The sequence below is a fragment of the Tachyglossus aculeatus genome, chromosome 23, assembly GCF_015852505.1.
Source record: "Tachyglossus aculeatus isolate mTacAcu1 chromosome 23, mTacAcu1.pri, whole genome shotgun sequence".
NCBI lineage: Eukaryota > Metazoa > Chordata > Mammalia > Monotremata > Tachyglossidae > Tachyglossus > Tachyglossus aculeatus.
In genome coordinates, this window is record NC_052088.1 from 6,181,389 (window position 1) to 6,202,569 (window position 21,181).

The 21,181-nt window shown below is 50.3% G+C and overlaps 1 protein-coding gene across 3 annotated transcripts in view; it reads right to left on the reverse strand.

Annotated features, from left to right (window-relative positions):
- ZFYVE26 (zinc finger FYVE-type containing 26) overlaps positions 1 to 21,181 on the reverse strand; it is a 114,528-nt gene that overhangs the window by 42,546 nt on the left and 50,801 nt on the right. For all 3 annotated transcript variants that reach the window (XM_038765605.1, XM_038765604.1, XM_038765606.1), the window contains 8 exons: positions 17,972 to 18,136; positions 14,850 to 15,068; positions 12,637 to 12,742; positions 9,388 to 10,124; positions 8,040 to 8,236; positions 5,196 to 5,300; positions 4,172 to 4,294; positions 660 to 836 (listed from right to left, as the gene is read on the reverse strand). In XM_038765605.1, the coding sequence (XP_038621533.1) occupies positions 660 to 836; positions 4,172 to 4,294; positions 5,196 to 5,300; positions 8,040 to 8,236; positions 9,388 to 10,124; positions 12,637 to 12,742; positions 14,850 to 15,068; positions 17,972 to 18,136 (1,829 nt within the window). The remainder of the gene's footprint in view (positions 1 to 659; positions 837 to 4,171; positions 4,295 to 5,195; positions 5,301 to 8,039; positions 8,237 to 9,387; positions 10,125 to 12,636; positions 12,743 to 14,849; positions 15,069 to 17,971; positions 18,137 to 21,181) is intronic.

The following is a 21,181-nucleotide window of genomic DNA, read 5'->3' on the forward strand; positions in this document are numbered from 1 at the left end:
ACTCGACAGCTTACGACGAGACCTCAGTGCTTAGAACTGTGCTTGCCACAGAGCAAGTGCTTGACAAACACCACAATTATCATTATTATTAACTTAAGCACACCTTACGTCCCCTATTCCCTAACCCTTAACTTATATACATATCCGGTTTTCACCCTCTCTCCTTTTTATGATTTTACTATCGGTCTCCCCTGCCAGACTGTAAGCTCCGGGAGGGCAGGGGTTGTATTTACCAAGTGCCGAATCTGGTGGGCGTCCGACTGATACTATCGATCGACTGCTGCAGCCGTGAGCTTGTCGTGGGCAGGGAATCAATCAATCAATCAATCATATTTATTGAGCGCTTAATGTGTGCAGAGCACTGTTCTAAGCGCTTGGGAAGTACAAGTTGGCAACATATAGAGACGGTCCCTACCCAACAGTGGGCTCACAGTCTAAAAGGGTGGGGGGACTGTGTCCGTTCGCTGTTGCACTGTACTCTCCTAAACGCTTGGCTCTGCACACCGTGAGCGCTCACTGTACTCTCCTAAGCGTTCGGCTCTGCACACGGTGAGAGCTCAATAAATACGACCAAATGCTGCCTGCAGAAAGGGAGAGTCGCCTTCCTTGTGCTACGGCCTCCAGCCCAGGGACAAGGTACCTCCGGCCCCGCGTCTTACCTTGGAGCCCACGTAGAGTGCCTGGATCTCCTGGTGACGGGTTGCTGTCAGCTCCTGCTCGAAATGGGTGGTGAGATAGTTGGCTAAGAAGTGGGAGGCGGCCAGGCCCGGGCGCCGATCCAGGGAAGACTCTGTGACGGCCAGGCGCACGACGGGGTCAGTGATCCTCTGCAGGAGCTGGGTCGGAGGGAAGAAAAGGGTGAGGGCTAGCTCTGGGCTGCCTAGGCCTACTGAGATCAGCCAGCGACGTGGCCCAGTGGGAACAGCACAGACCTGAGAGCAGGAGGAACTGGGTTCTAATCCTGTGTCTACCACTTGCCTACTGTGGGTTTCCTTGGGTAAGTCACTTCACGTCTCTGGGCCTCAGTTTCCTCAATTGTCAAATGGGGGCGAAATCCCCGCTCCCCCTCCTGTTTAGACTGGGAGCCCTGCGTGGGCTGGGGACTTCAACGGACCTAACTTGTATCTACCCCAGCGCCTAGAACTGAGGTCGACACACAGAATAGATGCTTAAGACCATAAAAAAAACCCCCAAAATCCACCCTTCTCGGGACGACGTGCTAGTTCCATCAATCAATCGTATTTATTGAGCACTTACTGTGTGCACAGCATTATACTAAGTGCTCAGGAGAGTCCAATATAATTCAGCGAGCCACACAATTACACTCTTCAGTCAGCCAAAACTTCTTCTGGACAAAATTTAAAACAATTCAGAAGCCACAAGGAACCATTTCTACCCAGATCTTTTCTGAGTGTATTTCCTGAAGCCGTCAGGACCTTGATATTATCATTTCCTCTATTCTCCCTCTGATCCTTCCCTACTGTCAGAAAGTCACCCTTTTGCTTCCAAAGACACCCAACTGTCCCCATAAAAACCTCTTACCTTACGAAACCACCTCCTCCTACCTCACCAACACCTTGCCATTCTCCTTTTCTCTCCCTCCTTCCAAACCATAAAAACTTTAAACCCTCCCTTCCTCTTAAATCCCTCCTATTTTGAAGGAAAAAAAAAAAACGCAAACCACCTTTTAACCTAACTGACCCCATTGTCCCCTCTCCTCTTCAGGTCTAAACTCCTTGAATGTGCTGGTCGACATCAATCAATCAATGGTATTTGTTGAGCACTTACTGCGTGCAAAGCGTACAAGCGCTTAGTACAGTGCGTTGCACACAGGAAGCACTCAATACATACGACTGAAGGAACTGAATGAATGACTTGCACTAAACACTTGGAAAAGCACGAAGCAACAGAGCTCGTAGACATAATCCCTGCCCTCAAGGAATTCACAGTCTTCATTGTGTTTTTTTGTTTTTCTTCTTAGGCGCTTCCTACGTGCCAGGCACTGTACTAAGCGCTGGGGTGGATACAAGCAAATCGGGTTGGACACAGTCGCTGTCCCACACGGGGCTCACGGTCTTCATCCCCATTTTACAGATGAGGGAACTGAGGTCCACAGAAGCGAAGTGACTTGCCCACGGTCATGCAGCAGACAAGTGGCGGAGCCGGGATTAGAACCCAGGTCCTTCTACTGCACATTCTCAAGTGCTGCATACCCTAGGCTCTCAGTGAATTAACTCCCCTCACCTCAGAGTAGTCTATATGTCACCTCTTCTGCCCCTCCTCCTCTGGCCCTGACAAATTTAAAGTAACTCTGTTGTCCCTCTTGTGCTTTTGTTACTCCTTCTTCAGCAGTCTTAATGAATGAACTGTCAGCTCCTCTCTAAACTGAAAGCTGATTGTATCGGACTCTCCCAGGCGCTTAGTACAGTGCTCTGCACAAAGTAAGCACTCAATAAATACCACTGATTAACTCCCCCCACCTACTTTGTTGAAGCTTCCTTCCCCTCTTCAGCAGTCTTAATGAACTCACACCAACCACCTGCCCTGTCACATTCCCATCCCTCCGCTCTGCTTCCTCTTCCCGAGGCCGCAGTTGTCCCTGCTTATAATTATGCAGCACAAAAAATAAATCTTTGATTTCCCCCAAAATTGGGGTGGAACAACTATGAGGTGGAGATGGTGTTTCTTCAGCACGGCATATTTAATATCAAAATGGGACCTTTTATCTTCCTTCTGAAACTTTTTCCGCTTTCACACTGTCATATTATGTTCGACTATCAGTCAATAGACCCATCAATCATAAGGCTTTGAAGGTGGGAAGAGTGGTGGTCTGGCGTCTAACATTGATTGTATTTGAGCACTTACTATGTGCAGAGCACTGTACTAAGCGCTTGGGAGAGCACAAGACATTCCCCGCCCAGGACAAGCTTAAACTTTACAGGGGGAGACATACATTAATGTAAATAACATAGATATGGATATATGCGCTGTAAGCTTGACGGCGGGGCAAATATAGACTGCTCAAGGATTCAAGATCCAAGTACACAGATGAAGCAGAAGGAAAGGGGAAGCTAGGGGAAAAAAAGGTGTAATTGGGGAATAAATTCCTCCTCACTCTCAGCTTCAAGGCTGTCCATCACCTCGCCCCCCTCCTACCTCATGTCCCTTCTCTCCTTCTCCAGCCCAGCCCGCACCCTCCGCTCCTCTGCCTGCTTACCTCCTCACCGGGCCTCATTCTCGCCTGTCCCGCCTTCGACCCCCGGCCCACGTCCTCCCCCTGGCCTGGAATGCCCTCCCTCCCCACATCTTCATCCCCACATCTTCCTCCCTTCAAAGCCCTACTGGGAGCTCACCTCCTCCAGGAGGCCTTCCCAGACTGAGCCCCCTTTTTCCTCTCCCCCTCCCCTCCCCATCGCCCCCCAACCTCTTCCCTACCTCCTTCCTCTCCCCACAAAACTTGCATATATTTGTATATATTTATGACTCTATTTTACTTGTACATATTTACTACTCTATTTTATTAATGATGTGCATATAGCTATAATTCTATTTATTCTAACGGTTTTGACACCCGTCTCCATGTTTTGCTTTGTTGTCTGTCTCCCCACTTCTAGACTGTGAGCCTGTTGCTGGGACCGTCTCTATATGTTGCCGACTTGTACTTCCCAAGCGCTTAGTACAGTGCTCTGCGCACAGCAAGTGCTCAATAAATATGATTGAATGAATAGTTCAGTGCTCTGCACACAGCAAGTGCTCAATAAATACGACTGAATGAGTGAATGAAGGCCTCTTGGAGGAGATGTGACCTTAATAAGGATTTGAAGGTGGAGAGAGTGGCATCTGGCAAATATGGAGGGGGAGGGAGTTCCAGCCAAGGGGGAGGACGTGGGAAAGGGGTCGGCAGTGAGATAGACGAGATTGGGTTGGGCTGGAGTAGGAGATAAGAGGGGTAAAGACGGAGGGGGTGAGCTGATGGAGTGATTTTAAAGCCAGCGGTAAAGGGTTTCCGTTTGTTTTTATGTGCTTGTTCCCCCCGTTAGACTGTAAACTTCTTGAGGGCAGGGATCAAGTCTCATTCTCTTGTGAATCCCCTCAGGGCCTACTTCGGTATTTTTGCACAAAGGAGACACCGAAGAAGGATGATGATGGAGGTGGTGATCGTGTTGTTTACCTGTAGGGCCTTGTCGTGATTTCCTCCGTCCAGGAGGTGAAGGAGATGCTTCTGATGCAGGGCAATCAAGCGCTCTCTTGGGATAGGATACAAGCAGCCCCACTCCTCGCACAGCCCGTATTCCTGAAAAAGAACGGCGAAAGGAGCTCGTCAACGGCTTTCTCTGGCCCCTTCGATAATAATAATAATAATAATTATGGCAATTCAATGAACAGGAGGGTCTGCATCCGCCGACAAAGTGCAGAGATATGCCACTGAAAGATATTCTCTCGCTAGGGTTACTCAGAGTGGAAAAGTGTAAGCCGAAGCGTCAAAGTCGATTCCCCTGTGCTGGGTGGAAGTGGCATGGGGAGAGTCAAAGGCGGAAGATCGAGTGATCAAAATGTTGATCAGAGATAATGATAGAGAGTCAAGTTTTTTACCGCTCGGAAGGAGGCAATAGTAAACCGCTTCTGTATTTTTTACCGAGAAAACTAGGGATACACGTGCCAGTACGACTACTGAAGACACAAAGTTCTGGAGAAGAAGCGTCCGTGGGGTCGCTGTGAATCGGAAACAACTCGACGGCATTTCGTCATCATCATCGTCGCTTGTTAAGCCCTTACTATGTGCCCAGCACTGCTCTAAGCACTAGGGGGGATACCTGTTAACTGGGTTGGACACGGTCCCCGTTCCACATGAGGCTCACACTCTTCACCCCCATTTTCCAGATGAGGTACCTGAGGCCCAGAGAAGTGAAGTGACTTGCCCAAGGTCACCTGGCGGAGCTGGGATTAGAACTCAGGTCTTGACTTCCAAGCCCATGCTCTATCCACTGTGCCACACTGCTTCAAATCCCTTGCCTCTCCACAGACCTGGTTCCCGCCCTGCTTCCCCGATTTCACCGCCCGTGGTGCCGATACGACCCGGAAAGAGAGGTTGGTGGGAATTTGACTGCAGGAGGAGAAATTTGGCAACCGGGGCTGTGAGGGTGGTGTCTCTGCTGCCTGGGAAGGGAAGAGGCCGGGACCTGGGAATGCCGCACCTTTGCCTCCAGAATCACATCCGTGACGTTCAGGGGGTCCTCGACGCAACAGTTTCTCAGCATCTGCCAGTCGGTCCACCTTGCGGCCCCCTGCAAAGCCAGAATCTGAGGGACAACGAGAGAAGGGAAAACCTTCAATGGAAATTACTGGAGTCTTCCGGGAATCAGCAGAGCCTGACAACTCGGTAAAAGGCCGAGGGAGCGCCTACCGACTCCGTCGTATTTTCCCAAGCGCTCGGCACAGGGCTCCGCGTACGGTAAGTGCTCAGTAAATGCCACGGAGGGATTGACTGATTCCTGCTCTCCAATGTGAGCGGATAGGTTCTCTGAAGGCCGCTTTCGATACGGATACACGCCCCTTTCGGAACCGGCTTTAGGATTTTGTCGGCGGTAACCTTCAACACTCGTTTCACCTCTCCCCACTCCCGGCATTCGGCACATACGGTAACGGAATCGCTTCTCAAATCTGGGTACGGATTATACTTCCAAAATCCCAACCCGAGGCAATTCAGGCTGAAGCCAGAGGTACCAGGCTCCACGGTCTCACACCTCCATTCTCCCTGCACCTCAAACTGTGAGCCGCTTGCAGGCAAGGCTTGTCGGAATTGATCACCACAACTTTACCCCATCACTTGGCACAGGCCTATGCTTATAGTCACGATGATTAATTGAGGCATTTGTTTAGCCCTTACCATGGGCCAGGAACGCTTAGAACAGTGCCCAGAGCTTCGAACAGGGCTTTGCACATAGTAAGTGCTTAAAAAATGCCATCATTATTATTAGTCCAGTGCTAAGCGCTCAGTACAGTGCTCTGCACACAGTAAGCGCTCAATAAATACGATTGAATGAATTATTAGTATCCTAAGCGCTGAGGTGAATACAAGCAAATCGGGTTGGGCACAGTCCCTTGTCCCATGTGGGGCTCACAGTCTCAATCCCCATTTGACAGATGTGGTAACTGAGGCCCAGAGAATAATAATGATAATAATAATAATAATAATAATAATAATAATAATGTTGGTATTTGTTAAGCGCTTACTATGTGCAAAGCACTGTTCTAAGCGCTGGGGGGAACACAAGGAGATGAGGTTGTCCCGTGTGGGGCTCACAGTCTTAATCCCCATTTTACAGATGAGGTAACTGAGGAACAGAGAAGTGAAGTGACTTGCCCAAGGTCACACAGCAGACAAGTGGCGGAGCTGGGATTAGAATCCATGACCTTCTGCCTGCCAGGCCTGTGCTCTGTTACCTCACAAGCACTCAATAAATACAATAACTAACTCTCTGCCTTTCAGCTAGGTGCGGAAACCACACCTTCATTGAATAATAATAATAATAATGGCATTTATTAAGCGCTTACTATGTGCAAAGCACTGTTCTAAGCGCTGGGGACGTAGCAAGGTGATCAGATTGTCCCACGGGGACTCACGGTCTTAATCCCCATTTTACAGACGAGGGAACTGAGGCCCAGAGAAGTGAAGTGACTTCATCATCAATCGTATTTATTGAGCGCTTACTATGTGCAGAGCACTGTACTAAGTGCTTGGGAAGTACAAGTTGGCAACATATAGAGACGGTCCCTACCCAACAGTGGGCTCACAGTCTAAAAGGGGGAGACAGAGAACAAAACCAAACATACTAACAAAGTAAAATAAATAGAATAGCTGTGTACAAGTAAAATAAATGAATAAATAAATAGAGTACAAACACAAAGTCACACAGCTGAGGAGTGGCGGAGCCGGGATTTGAACCCATGACCTCTGACTCCAAAGCCCGGGCTCTTTCCACTAAGCCACGCTGCAGGCACTTCTGTTTTTTAAACTCCCTAGGTGGCAGACAGATCAAACCGCAAATGGGTTACTGTGCCCGCATCAAACAAAAACTCCTCGCCATTGGCTTTAAAGCAGTCCATCACCTTGTCCCCTCCGACCTCACCTCGGGCTTCTCTCCTTCTACAACCCAGTCCGCACGCTCCGCTCCTCTGGTGATAGCCTCCTCCTCGCTGGGCCTCCGTCTCGCCTCCGCCCAAGTCCCGCCTCTGGCCCGAAAGGCCCTCCCTCCTCAAATCCGCCGTACAATTCCTCTTCCCACACCGTTCAAAGCCTTCCTGAAGGCATATTCATTCAGTCAATCGTATTTACTGAGCGCTTACTGTGTGCAGAGCACTGGACTGAGCGCTTGGGAAGTCCAAGTTGGCAACATATAGAGACGGTCCCTACCCAACATCATCATCATCATCAATCGTATTTATTGAGCGCTTACTGTGTGCAGAGCACTGGACTGAGGTCCAAGTTGGCAACATATAGAGACGGTCCCTACCCAACATCATCATCACCATCAAACGTATTTATTGAGCGCTTACTGTGTGCAGAGCACTGGACTAAGCGCTTGGGAAGTACAAGTTGGCAACATCTAGAGATGGTCCCTACCCAACAGCAGGCTCACAGTCTAGAAGGGGGAGACGGAGAACAAAACATATTAACAAAATACATAGAATAAACCTCCTCTAAGGGGCCTTCCCACCCTAAGCCCCGCTCTTCCTCATCTCCCACTTCCTTCTGCGTCGCCCCGACTTGCTCCCTTTGCTTTTCCCTCCTCTCCCAGCCCCACGGCACTTCGGTATATATCTGTCATTTTATTAATCTGTACTGATGTCTGACTCTCCCCTCTAGACTGTGAGCTCACTGCCAGCGGGGATTGTCCCTCTTCCACTTTCCCAAGCGCTCAGTACGGTGCTCCGCCCACAGTAAGCGCTCAATAAATACGACCGACTGAATGTGACGGGGTGGGCAGACATTCCCGAAGGCCGAGGCGACGGAGGGGGATGGGATGGGGCCATCCCACCTTCCGATAGACGCGGAGCTCCTGCAGCTTGTTCCGCAGCTGAGATTTCAACTCGCTGGGGACCGCCGGGTCTGAAACGCAGTAGACCAGGACCTCCAGGTTTGGCTCCAAGGGCCACTTGTCTGCAAAGCGGAGGGCCAACTGGCTTCTCAAGGTGGCATCTTTCACAGGGAGCAGGTAGTGCCAGCCGTCCTTCTCTGGAAGACACGAGAAAGACCGGTGATCTTGATGATAAGCCTTGCGGTATTGGTTAAGCGCTCACCGCGTGCCGGGAACCGTACTAAGTGCCGGGGTGGCTGCAAGCAAATCGGGTGGGATGCAGGTGACGACGCATCTTCAGCTAAAGAGAAGGTGCAGCTAAAGAGAAGCAGCGTGGCTCAATGGAAAGAGCACGGGCTTGGGAGTCGGAGGTCGTGGGTTCAAATCCCGGCTCCGCCGATTGTCAGCTGGGTGAACTGGGGCAAGTCACTTCACTCCTCTGGGCCTCAGTTCCCTCAACTCGAAGATGAGGATGAAGACTGTGAGACCCACGTGGGACAACCTGATCACCTTGTATCCTCCCCAGCGCTTAGAACAGTGCTTCCTGTCCCCCTCTCCATCCCCCCATCTTACCTCCTTCCCTTCCCCCAGCACCTGTATATATGTATATATGCTTGTACATATTTATTACTCTATTTATTTATTTTACTTGTCCATATCTATTCTATTTATTTTATTTTGTTGTTAGCATGTTTGGTTTTGTTCTCTGTCTCCCCCTTTTAGACTGTGAGCCCACTGTTGGTTAGCGACTGTCTCTATATGTTGCCAACTTGTACTTCCCAAGCACTTAGTACAGTGCTCTGCACACAGTAAGCGCTCAATAAATACGATTGATGATGACAGTAAGTGCTTAACAAATGCCATCTGCACACAGTAAGCGCTCAATAAATACGATTGATGATGACAGTAAGTGCTTAACAAATGCCATCTGCACACAGTAAGCGCCCAATAAATACGATCGAATGTATGAAATTATTATTATGCAGTCCCCGTCCCCCACCAGGCTCGCAGCCTCGATCCCCGTTTTCCGGACGAGGAAACCGAGGCCCAGGGAAGTGAAGTGACTTGCCCAAGGTCACACAGCAACCAAGTGGCTGAGCTGGGATTAGAACCCGTGGCCTTCTGGCTTCACGGGTCCGTGCTGTATCCACCGGGCCACGCCGATTCCTGGAACACTTACTGAGTGCTTACTGTGTGCGGACTGCTCTGGGGAGAAAACTCCCCCCCGCCGGCCCAAACCATCCTTCCCCGACTCAGTCGCCCCTTTTTCCCCCATCCTCAACCACCTCCAGCCACCTCCTCCCCTCACCGCTCGCGGCGGCGCAGCCCAGCACGGCATCCTTCACGCCGCTCAGCTCTTCCGCGTCTTGGCCAAACGTCTCCAGGAGCTGCAGGGCGCGGGGGCAGTCGTCGGCGGCCAGGGCTTCTCCGAAGGCCTCGGTCAGCGCGTTCGGGGCGGCGGGGGAGTGGAGGCCCAGCAAGAAAGGCGAGAAGCAGGCCTGAGCGCAGAGGCCCGCCGCCAAGCTCTGCCCCTCGCCCGACTTCCCGCGGAGCGGCCGCCAGCTGGTCAGGAGGAAGGCCTCCAGCACGGGGAACTGCGCCAGGAGCCCCTCGCCCTCCTGGGAGACCTGCTCCGGGGTCAGGGGCACCTCCCGCCGGCCTCGGAACTCCTTCCAGGAAAGACCGGGCTTCGGGGCCCGCGGCCCCCGGGACGCCCCGAGGCAGGCCAGGACGGCGAGCAGCTTGGAGCGTGACTTGAGGAAGGCCAGGGCGGAGGCGGTGAGGAAGGAGGGCGGCGGGTCGCTGAGGGCGGGGTGGGAGGGCGGGCTTGGCGCGGGGGCCTCGGCCCCCTCGGGCGGCGGGAGCGGGACGTCCGGCAGGCTTCGGGCAGCGTGGAGCTGAGCCAGGCGGCCCAGCTGGGTGCGGAGGGCGCGGGCCTGGCGGCTCCGCAGGGCCGGACGCAGGGCCAGGGGCTCGCAGCAGCAGCTGATGATGACCTGGGGCACGCTCAGCCGCGGGGAAACCTGGCCCAGGAGGGACGCCAGCCTGCGGGGAGAGAAGCGGGGCAGAGAGGACAACTTGGCGGGGGCCGCCCTTGGCGCATCTCGGAGTGCCCTCCCTAATAATAATGACGAGAACTGTGAGATTTGTCAGGCCTTTCCTACGTACTACGTGCTGGGGTAATGCCAGCCAACCTTATCTGAAAGACACGATAGAGTTCAGTGATCTTAATAATAATACTTGTGGTTTTTGTTAAGTGCGTGACGACCACTGTTCATGTGAGATTTGTTAGGCCTTTCCTACGTACTACGTGCTGGGGTAATGCCAGCCAACCTTATCTGAAAGACACGATAGAGTTCAGTGATCTTAATAATAATACTTGTGGTTTTTGTTAAGTGCGCGATGGCCACTGTTCATGTGAGATTTGTTAGGCCTCTCCTATGTACTACGTGCTGGGGTAATGCCAGCCATCCTTATCTGAAAGACATGATAGAGTTCAGTGATCTTAATAATAATACTTGTGGTTTTTGTTAAGTGCGTGACGGCCACTGTTCATGTGAGATTTGTTAGGCCTCTCCTATGTACTACGTGCTGGGGTAATGCCAGCCATCCTTATCTGAAAGACACGATAGAGTTCAGTGATCTTAATAATAATACTTATGGTTTTTGTTAAGTGCGTGACAGCCACTGTTCATGTGAGATTTGTTAGGCCTTTCCTATGTACTACGTGCTGGGGTAATGCCAGCCATCCTCATCTGAAAGACACGATAGAGTTCAGTGATCTTAATAATAATACTTGTGGTTTTTGTTAAGTGCGTGACGGCCACTGTTCATGTGAGATTTGTTAGGTCTTTCCTACGTACTACATGCTGGGGTAATGCCAGCCATCCTTATCTGAAAGACACAATAGAGTTCAGTGATCTTAATAATAATACTTGTGGTTTTTGTTAAGTGCGTGACGACCACTGTTCATGTGAGATTTGTTAGGCCTTTCCTATGTACTACGTGCTGGGGTAATGCCAGCCATCCTTATCTGAAAGACACGATAGAGTTCAGTGATCTTAACAATAATACTTGTGGTTTTTGTTAAGTGCGTGACGGCCACTGTTCATGTGAGATTTGTTAGGCCTTTCCTATGTACTACGTGCTGGGGTAATGCCAGCCATCCTTATCTGAAAGACATGATAGAGTTCAGTGTTCTTAATAATAATACTTGTGGTTTTTGTGAAGTGCGTGACGGCCACTGTTCGTGTGAGATTTGTTAGGCCTTTCCTATGTACTACGTGCTGGGGTAATGCCAGCCATCCTTATCTGAAAGACATGATCTTAATAATTAATCAGTGATCTTAATAATAATACTTGTGGTTTTTGTTAAGTGCGCGACGGCCACTGTTCATGTGAGATTTGTTAGGCCTTTCCTATGTACTACGTGCTGGGGTAATGCCAGCCATCCTTATCTGAAAGACATGCTAGAGTTCAGTGACCTTAATAATAATACTTGTGGTTTTTGCTAAGTGCGTGACGGCCACTGTTCTAAGCGCTGGGGTGGATCAGTCCCCACCCCATGCCCCCATTTTGCAGACGAGGGAACTGAGGCCCAGAGAAGCAAAGTGACTCGCCCAGGGTCCCAGAGCAGACAGGTGACGGAGCCGGGATTAGAACCCAGGTCCTTCGGATTCCCAGGCCCGGGCTCAAAACATTAGGCCGTGCCGCTCCCTGGCACCGTCTGCATCGCAGGAAAGGAGGCGGGACGAAGCGAGACCCACGAGGCCGGTAATCACAAATCTTTTTTTTTTCGTTCATTTTGTGGTATTTGTTAAGCGCTTACTATGTGTCAGGTACTGTACTAAACACTGGGGAAGATACAAGTTTATCAGGTTGTACAGTCTCCCACCTGGATCCGAACCCCACCTACAGAGGCTTTTCCTCCAACGCGAACCAATGGATTCAGGGTAATAATAATAATAATGAATAATTATGGTATCTGTTAAGCGCTTACTATGTGCCAGACATTGTACTAAACGCAGGGGTGGATACAAGCAAATGGGGTTGGACACAGTCCCTGTTTCCTGTGGGGCTCAGTTTCAATCCCCATTTTCCAGATAAGGAAACTGAGGCCCAGAGAAACAAAGCGACTTGCTCAAGGTCACAGCAGAGAAGTGCTTCGTACAATGCCTCGCATATAATAAGCAGTATGGTTCAGTGGAAAGAGCCCGGGCTTGGGAGTCAGAAGTCATGGGTTCGAGTCCCGGCTCCGCCAATTATCAGCTGTGTGACTTTGGGCAAGCCAGTTAACTTCTCTGGGCCTCAGTTCCCTCATCTGTAAAATGAGGATTAAGACGGTGAGCCCCGCGTGGGACAACCTGATCACCTTGTATCTTCCCCAGCGCTTAGAACAGAGCTCCGCACAGAGTAAGAGCTTAACAAATGCCCTCATTATTATTATTATATAGGTGCTTAACAAACACCGTAATTATTAGCTGGCGGAGCCGGGATTAGAACCCAGGTCCTTCTCACTCCCAGGCCCGTGCTTTACCCGCTATGCCGTGCTGCTTACCTTTCCGGGGGGACTTGTCGCTCAAACAGGAGATGAGACACCAGCTGGGAAGGGCTCCGCTTCAGAAGGACAAAGGGGTTCCCTGCTTTCACCCGGGTGGCCTGATCTACGACACAGGAGGGAAGAACGAGCCGTGAAAGAGAGAGGAAGCATCCGGGTGCCTGGATTCATGGCTACCCTTCGCAGCTGGAAGGGCTCCAATCGTGGCGGAAATCGACTCGAAGGACACGATCCGTAGGAAGGGTCGGGGCCCACCCGCTCGCCCCTCCACTGACGCTGGCTATCAATCGATGCGTGGTATTTATTGAGCGCTTACTGTGCGCAGAGCACCGGACTGAGCGCTTGGGAAAGTACAAGGCTACAGATCCGGCAGCCCCGTTCCCCGCCCTCAGGATTCCCGGGCCCAGGAATTGCTCCGGCGATCCAGGTGGGTTCTGCTGCTAAAGGAGAGAAGAGCTCGTGGCAAGGCGTCAAAATCTTAGTTCCCCCAGTTTTGATTCCTTGGGGACGATGGTTCTGTGCCAGACGGGTTCTGTGTTCTCCGGGGAGGTGGTGGGGCCTGAAGGAGAGAGCCCGGGCCTGCGAGTCACAAGGACCTGGGTTCTAAACCCGACTCCGTCGCTTGTCTGCTGTGTGACCTTGGGCAAGTTCATTCGTTCATTCAATCATATTTACTGAGCACTTACTGTGGTACTAAACGCTTGGGAGAGTACCATACAACAACAGACACGCTCCCTGCCCACAGTGAACTCACGGTCCAGACGTGGGTTCTAGTCCTGGCTCCACCACTTGCCTGCTTTGTGACCTCGGGCAAGTCCCTTCAGTTCTCTAGGCCTCAGTTCCCTCATCTGTAAAATGGGGATTAAGACTGTGAGCCCCACGTGGGACGAGAAGGAGGAGGAGGAGGAGAAGGAGGAGAGGAAGAAGGACTTCACTTCTCTGTGACTCAGTTCCCTCATCTATAAAATGGGGATGAAGACTGATCTGCTTGTATCTATTCCAGCGCTTAGAACAGTGCTTGACACATAGCGCTTAATACTATTATTATTATTATTATTACTACTACTAATACTAATAAGACAGTTGGCATTTGTGCAAGATGACTGGTCCCTCTTAGGGGGGATTTCCACTTCCCGCAGAGATGGACATGGTGCTTGGGAAGCCTTAGTTTGGGGCTCCTGCTAAGGTTTCCTGCCAATAATGCACCCAGGATGTTCACAACTAGGACATTCAAGCAGGTCCTTCCTGATTTTCTCTCTCTCCCTCTTTCTTCTTCCTTTTTCACTCTCTCTAAAATGTTATTGTTAAGCACTTTCTACCAATCACATTTGCTAAGTGCATACTATGTGCAGAGCACCGCACTAAGCGCTTGCACTTGGGAGAGTACAGTATAGCAGAGTTGGTAGACATGTTTCCTGCCAACAACGAGCTTGCGGTCTAAATTACAGGCTTACTCCATGCCAGGCATCGTACTGAGCACAGAGGTAGATATAAGATCACCGGGTTGGACCCAGTCCACGTGCCAAATGGGGCTCACCATCTTAATTCCCATTTTACAGACGAGACGAACGAGGCCGAGAAGGGAAATGACTTGCCCGAGGTCACGTGGTGGAGTCGGGATCGGAACCCAGGTCCTCAGACTCGCAGGCCCCTGCTCTTTTCATTAGGCTATGCTGATTCTCCGCACCCTTTGGAGATCTCTGCAGGGACCGGGCCTGGCCTGTGGATTTCGAGGCTTCCAGACTCCCCTGGCCAAGTTGGGCCAGGTCAAGCGCTTAGTACAGTGCTCTGCACACAGTAAGCGCTCAATAAATACGACTGATTGACGGACAGAGTCAGGCTGGTTGAAGTGGCCTCATTTCAGGGCCTAACGGACCAGTTGAAAGGGGTTGGAAGTGAGAGGGTGGACCGAAAAGGACGCATCCTGAGCCCGATTTCCAGGTGCGGGGCCGTGCACGGGTGGCGGTTTCCCCATACGGACGATCGGGGTGGTCCCGGAGCACGTCCCATCATCATCAATCGTATTTATTGAGCGCTTACTGTGTGCAGAGCACTGTACTAAGCGCTTGGGAAGTACAAATTGGCAACATATAGAGACAGTCCCTACCCAACGGTGGGCTCACAGTCTAAAAGCCTGGGGGGCCGCTACACATGTGGGCCAGCTCCCTTGGGGGGGACGGCCCGGGCTGGGCTCTGTGGTGGGGGCCCCTTACCGGGCTCAGAACTCAGGCTTCGCAGGAGCACTGAGGCCAGGGTGTTGGAGTAGTTGAAGAAAGCCTCCACGTAGGCGGTCTGTCCGTCGCCCGCCGGGGTCTGCTGGGCCAGATTCTTCAAGAGGAGATGTGTGTTGACCTGCACTGGGTGGGCCTCCACTTCGGGAATCTTCTGGGCTGCCTGCTCCACCAAACACGACAGGGGAGGGCCCTTGGGGTCTTGGGAGAGTGAGAGAGTCAACAAGGTGAGAAGGCCTTGGAGAAGCAGCGTGGCTCAGCGGAAACAGCATGGGCTTTGGAGTCAGAGGTCATGGGTTCGGATCCCGGCTCCGCCACTTGTCAGCTGGGTGACTTTGGGCAAGTCACTCACTCCTCTGGGCCTCAGTTCCCTCAACTCGAAGATGGGGATGAAGACTGCGAGCACCCCGTGGGACAACCTGATCACCTTGTAACCTCGCCAGTGCTTTGCACATAGTAAGTGCTTAATAAATGCCATCATTATTATTATTATTATTAAGGCCTGCCACACCGCCTTCTGGTCAACTTGTCTCAGCTCTAAAACGACCCCCACAAAACCGCTCCGCGCACACCTTCCTGCTGACCGGCCGTCTTAAAGCCAATGGTCAATCAATCAACCAATCGTATTTATTGAGCGCTTACTGTGTGCAGAGCACTGTACGAAGCGCTTGGGAAGTACAAGTTGGCAACATATAGAGACGGCCCCTACCCAACAGTGGGCTCACAGTCTAAAAGGGGGAGACAGAGAACAAAACCAAACATACTAACAAAATAAAATAAAACAAAATAAAATAAATCTCCACCAGGAAGACTTCCCTGACTAAACTCTCACCTCCCCCACCAAACCTGTCCCCCGCTATGTACTTGGGCACAAACTCCTAAGTGCTCTGATACGTTTGGTTTTGTTGTCTGTCTCCCCCTTCTAGACTGTGAGCCCACTGTTGGGTAGGGACCGTCTCTATATGTTGCCAACTTGTACTTCCCAAGCGCTTAGTACGGTGCTCTGCACACAGTAAGTGCTCAATAAATACGACTGATTGATTGATTGATTGATTGATACCCACTTCACCCCCGGCCCCAAGGCACCAATGCCCTCGCTCCTCTACTCTGTTGCTTCCCCTCGTGTTAATTTATTTTAACGTGCCTCCCCCAGCTCGACTGAAGCTCCTCGCGGGCAGGAATCGTGATGCCCAATTCTGCTGTACTCTCCCAAGCGTTTAGTACAGCGCCCTGCCCACGGTAAGCACTCAGTAAATACCTGTGACTGGCTGATTGATCTTGACAAGTAGGCTTACCAAATTCTCCAGCAGCCTCCTAGGTTCCACATTGAAAAATAAGCCAGAAAAGCCCACAGACCACACAATAAGCACACTGATTTCTCAGGGTGGGGGAGATTGGCGTTCCTACCCCAAATGAATAATAATAAATTATAACTGTGGCATTTGTTAAGCACTTACTGTGTACCAAGCACTGTACTAAATGCCGGGGTGGACAGCACTTGCATATATTTGTACAGATTTATTACTCTATTTTACTTGTACATATTTACTATTCTATTTATTTTGTTAATGAGCATGTAGCTATAATTCTATTTCTATTTGTTCTGACGATGTTTTGCTTTGTTGTCTGTCTCCCCCTTCTAGACTGTGAGCCCGTTGTCGGGTAGGGACCGTCTCTATATGTTGCCATCTTGCATGTCCCAAGTGCTTAGTAAAGTGCTCTGCACACAGTAAGCGCTCAATAAATACGACTGAATGAATGAATGAATTTAAGCAAATCCAGTTGGACATGGTCCTCGTCCCACGTGGGGCTCACAGTCTAAATTCCCATTTTACAGATGAGATATGAAGTGACTTGTCCAAGGCCACACAGCAGGTGAGAGGCAGAACCAGGATTAAAACCCACAACCTTCTGACGCCTGGGCCTGTGCTCTATCCTCTACGCTAGCCTGCTTCTCTAATTCCTTCAAGAGTATTTACTGAGCGCTTACCGTGGTGGTGACGGTTTGGCACCTGAAGAATGAGACTGGACCGTGTTAACTTTCACCCTAGCACTCCGAAAGGCGGTGCAAACATTTGCGAGCGAAAAGGATGGTAAGAATGCAATACGTCAAAAAGTCTTGCCACTCTCCTTATCAATGGGCACACAGAAACCTTCTGGGAGTCAGAATCAATCAATCAATCGTATTTATTGAGCGCTTACTGTGTGAAGAGCACTGGACTAAGCGCTTGGGAAGTACAAATCGGCAACACGTAGGGATGGTCCCTACCCAACAGCAGGCTCACAGTCAAGAAGGGGGAGACAGAGAACAAAACCAAACATACTAACAAAATAAATAGAGACAAAATAAAATAAATTAACAGAAGGCCACAGGTTCTAATTCTGGCTCTGCACTTGTCTGCTGTGTGACCCTGGGCAAATCACTGCACTTCTCTGTACCTCAGTCACCTCGACTGTCAAATGGGGATTAAGGCTGCGAGCCCCACGTGGGACAGGGACTGTGTCTAACCCTATTTGCTTGTATCCACCCCAGTGCTTGGTACAGTGCCTGGAACTGTATATATGTATATATGTTTGTACGTATTTTTTTACTCTATTTATTTATTTATTTAATTTATTTGTACATATCTATTCTATTTATTTTATTTTGTTAGTATGTTTGGTTTTGTTCTCCGTCTCCCCCTTTTAGACTGTGAGCCCACTGTTGGGTAGGGACCGTCTCTATATGTTGCAAATTTGTACTTCCCAAGCGTTTAGTACAGTGCTCTGCACATAGTAAGCGCTCAATAAATACGATTGATGATGATGATGATGATGGCACGCAGTAAGCGCTTAACAAATACCATAATCATCATCATCATCATCATCAATCGTATTTATTGAGCGCTTACTGTGTGCAGAGCACTGTACTAAGCGCTTGGGAAGTACAAGTTGGTAACGTACTACTACTACTACTAATAATTATTATTATCCCTAGTCCTAACTTCATCTCCCTGCTGTAGACCACCGGAGCTCAAAACCTCTCCTCTCCCCGACCCTGTTTCTCCTTCCCTCCTTAGTTCTTCGTTCCCACTTGCCCCAAGCGAGGGAAAGGGTCCGTTCACCTGGTAGGCTGAGCGCCTGGGTTAGACTCTGCAGGACTTGCTCTAACTGTTGGGAGACGGTGGTTTGGTGATCGATACAGTCCTCTGTCAGGCTGGGGCAGCACAGCTGCAGAAGCTCTGCGACGCTGCAGCGGGGATAACTGCCTCCCGTCTCCTCCACGGCCTCTGTGAGAAGCAAATGGAAAATAATAATAACAACAATAATGACAATAATGGAATCTGTTAAGCTCTTATTACACACCAGGCACTGTTCTAATATACTGGGCATATTACTCCCCTCCTCAAAAATCTCCAGTGGCTACCAATCAATCTGCGCATCAGGCAGAAACTCCTCACCCTGGGCTTCAAGGCTGTCCATCCATCCCCTCGCCCCCTCCTACCTCACCTCCCTTCTCTCCTTCTCCAGCCCAGCCCGCAACCTCCGCTCCTCCACCGCTAATCTCCTCACTGTACCTCGTTCTCGCCTGTCCCGCCGTCGACCCCCAGCCCACGTCATCCCCCGGGCCTGGAATGCCCTCCCTCTGCCCCTCCGCCAAGCTAGCTCTCTTCCTCCCTTCAAGGCCCTGCTGAGAGCTCACCTCCTCCAGGAGGCCTTCCCAGACTGAGCCCCTTCCTTCCTCTCCCCCTCGTCCCCCTCTCCATCCCCCCATCTTACCTCCTTCCCTTCCCCACAGCACCTGTATATATGTATATATGGTTGTACATATTTATTACTCTATTTATTTATTTATTTATTTATTTATTTCACTTGTACATTTCTATCCTATTTATTTTATTTTGTTGGTATGTTTGGTTCTGTTCTCTGTCTCCCCCTTTTAGACTGTGAGCCCACTGTTGGGTAGGGACTGTCTCTATGTGTTGCCAATTTGTACTTCCCAAGCGCTTAGTACAGTGCTCTGCACATAGTAAGCGCTCAATAAATGCGATTGATTGATTGATTGATTGATTCTAAGGGCTGCGATAGATACAAGATAATCGGGCTGGACCCAGTCCCTGTCCCGCGTGGGGCTCATGGTCTTCATCCCCATTTTACAGAGGAGGGAACTGAGGCCCAGAGAAGTGAAGTGAGTTGCCCAAGGTCACACGGGCAGACAAGTGGCAGAGCCAGGCCCGGGCCACTCTGCTTCTCTAAAGATCGAATAATCCCTCGAGCCGGAATCGAACCAGCGACCTGACGAAAGGAAACACAGCCTCCGGGTTCTGAGTCAAAAATCTGACCGAGAAAACTCTATGGCTAATAATAATATTTATAATCATGAGCCCACTGTTGGGTAGGGACTGTCTCTATATGTTGCCAATTTGTACTTCCCAAGCGCTTAGTACAGTGCTCTGCACATAGTAAGCGCTCAATAAATACGATCAATTGATTGATTGATTATGGTATTTGTTAAGTGCTTAGCAGGCACTGTTCTAAGCGCTGGGGTAGATATAAGATATTGGATTGGACACGGTCCCTGTCCCACTCGGGGCTCACAATAATAATGATAATAATAATAATAATGCCATTTATTAAGCTCTTATGAGCAAAGCACTGTTCTAAGTGCTGGGGAGGTTACAATCAATCATATTTATTGAACGCTTACTGTGTGCAGAGCACTGTACTAAGCGCTTGGGAAGTACAGGTTGGCAACATCTAGAGACGGTCCCTACCCAACAGCGGGCTCACAGTCTAGAAGGGGGGAGACAGACAAAACATATTAACAAAATAAAATAAATAGAAGAGATATGTACTAGTAAAATAAATACAGTAATAAATATGTACAAACATATAAGCGCTTACTATGTGCAAAGCACTGTTCTAATAATAATAATGTTACAAGGTGATCAGGTGGTCCCACTGGGGGCTCCCAGTCTTCATCCCCATTTTACTGGTGAGGGAACTGAGGCACAGAGAAGCGACTTGCCCAAAGTCACACAGCTGACAGCTGACATATATGTATATATGTTTGTACATATTTATTACTCTATTTATTTATTTATTTATTTATTTATTTATTTTACTTGTGCATATCTATTCTATTTATTTTATTTTGTTAGTATGTTTGGTTTTGTTCTCTGTCTCCCCCTTTTAGACTGTGAGCCCACTGTTGGGTAGGGACGGTCTCTATATGTTGCCAACTTGTACTTCCCAAGCACTTAGTCCAGTGCTCTGCACACAGTAAGCGCTCAATAAATACGATTGATTGATTGATTTGGCGGAGCTGGGATTTGAACCCATGACCTCTGACTCCAAAGCCCGGGCTCTTTTCCATTGAGCCACGCTGCTTCTCTGCCTTAACTACCATTTTCCAGATGAGGAAACTGAGGCCCAGAGAAGTGAGGCGACTTGCCCAAGGTCACACAGCAGACAAGTGGCAGAGCCGGGATTAGAACCCGTGATCTTCTGGCTCACAGGCCCGGGCTCTTTCCACTACGCCACGCTGCTTCTCGCTACCGGGGGCGTTCCGGGAGAGATGCGTCCATGGCGTCGCTAAGCGTCGGAGACGACGCGACAGTTCTCAGAAGCGAGATGTGGAAATCCGATGACTTTGGGGCCAACGAGTCTAAAATTATTTGGCCGGGGAAGTGTGAACGGGACAAGAATAACAACATGAAAAACACTGTGGCCCAGTGGATAGAGCACGGGCCTGGGCGCCAGAAGGACGTGGGTTTTGCAGGCTCCTCCTCCCCCTCCCATCCTCTTACTGTGGGGGTTCCCCAAGGTTCAGTGCTTGGTCCCCTTCTGTTCTCAATCTACACTCACTCCCTTGGTGACCTCATTCGCTCCCACGGCTTCAACTATCATCTCTACGCTGATGACACCCAGATCTCCATCTCTGCCCCTGCTCTCTCCCCCTCCCTCCAGGCTCGCATCTCCTCCTGCCTTCAGGACATCTCCATCTGGATGTCCGCCCGCCACCTAAAGCTCAACATGTCGAAGACTGAGCTCCTTGTCTTCCCTCCCAAACCTTGTCCTCTCCCTGACTTTCCCATCTCTGTTGACGGCACTACCATCCTTCCCGTCTCACAAGCCCGCAACCTTGGTGTCATCCTCGACCCTGCTCTCTCATTCACCCCTCACATCCAAGCCGTCACCAAAACCTGCCGGTCTCAGCTCCGCAACATTGCCAAGATCCGCCCTTTCCTCTCCATCCCAACCGCTACCCTGCTAATTCAAGCTCTCATCCTATCCCGTCTGGACTACTGCACTAGCCTTCTCTCTGATCTCCC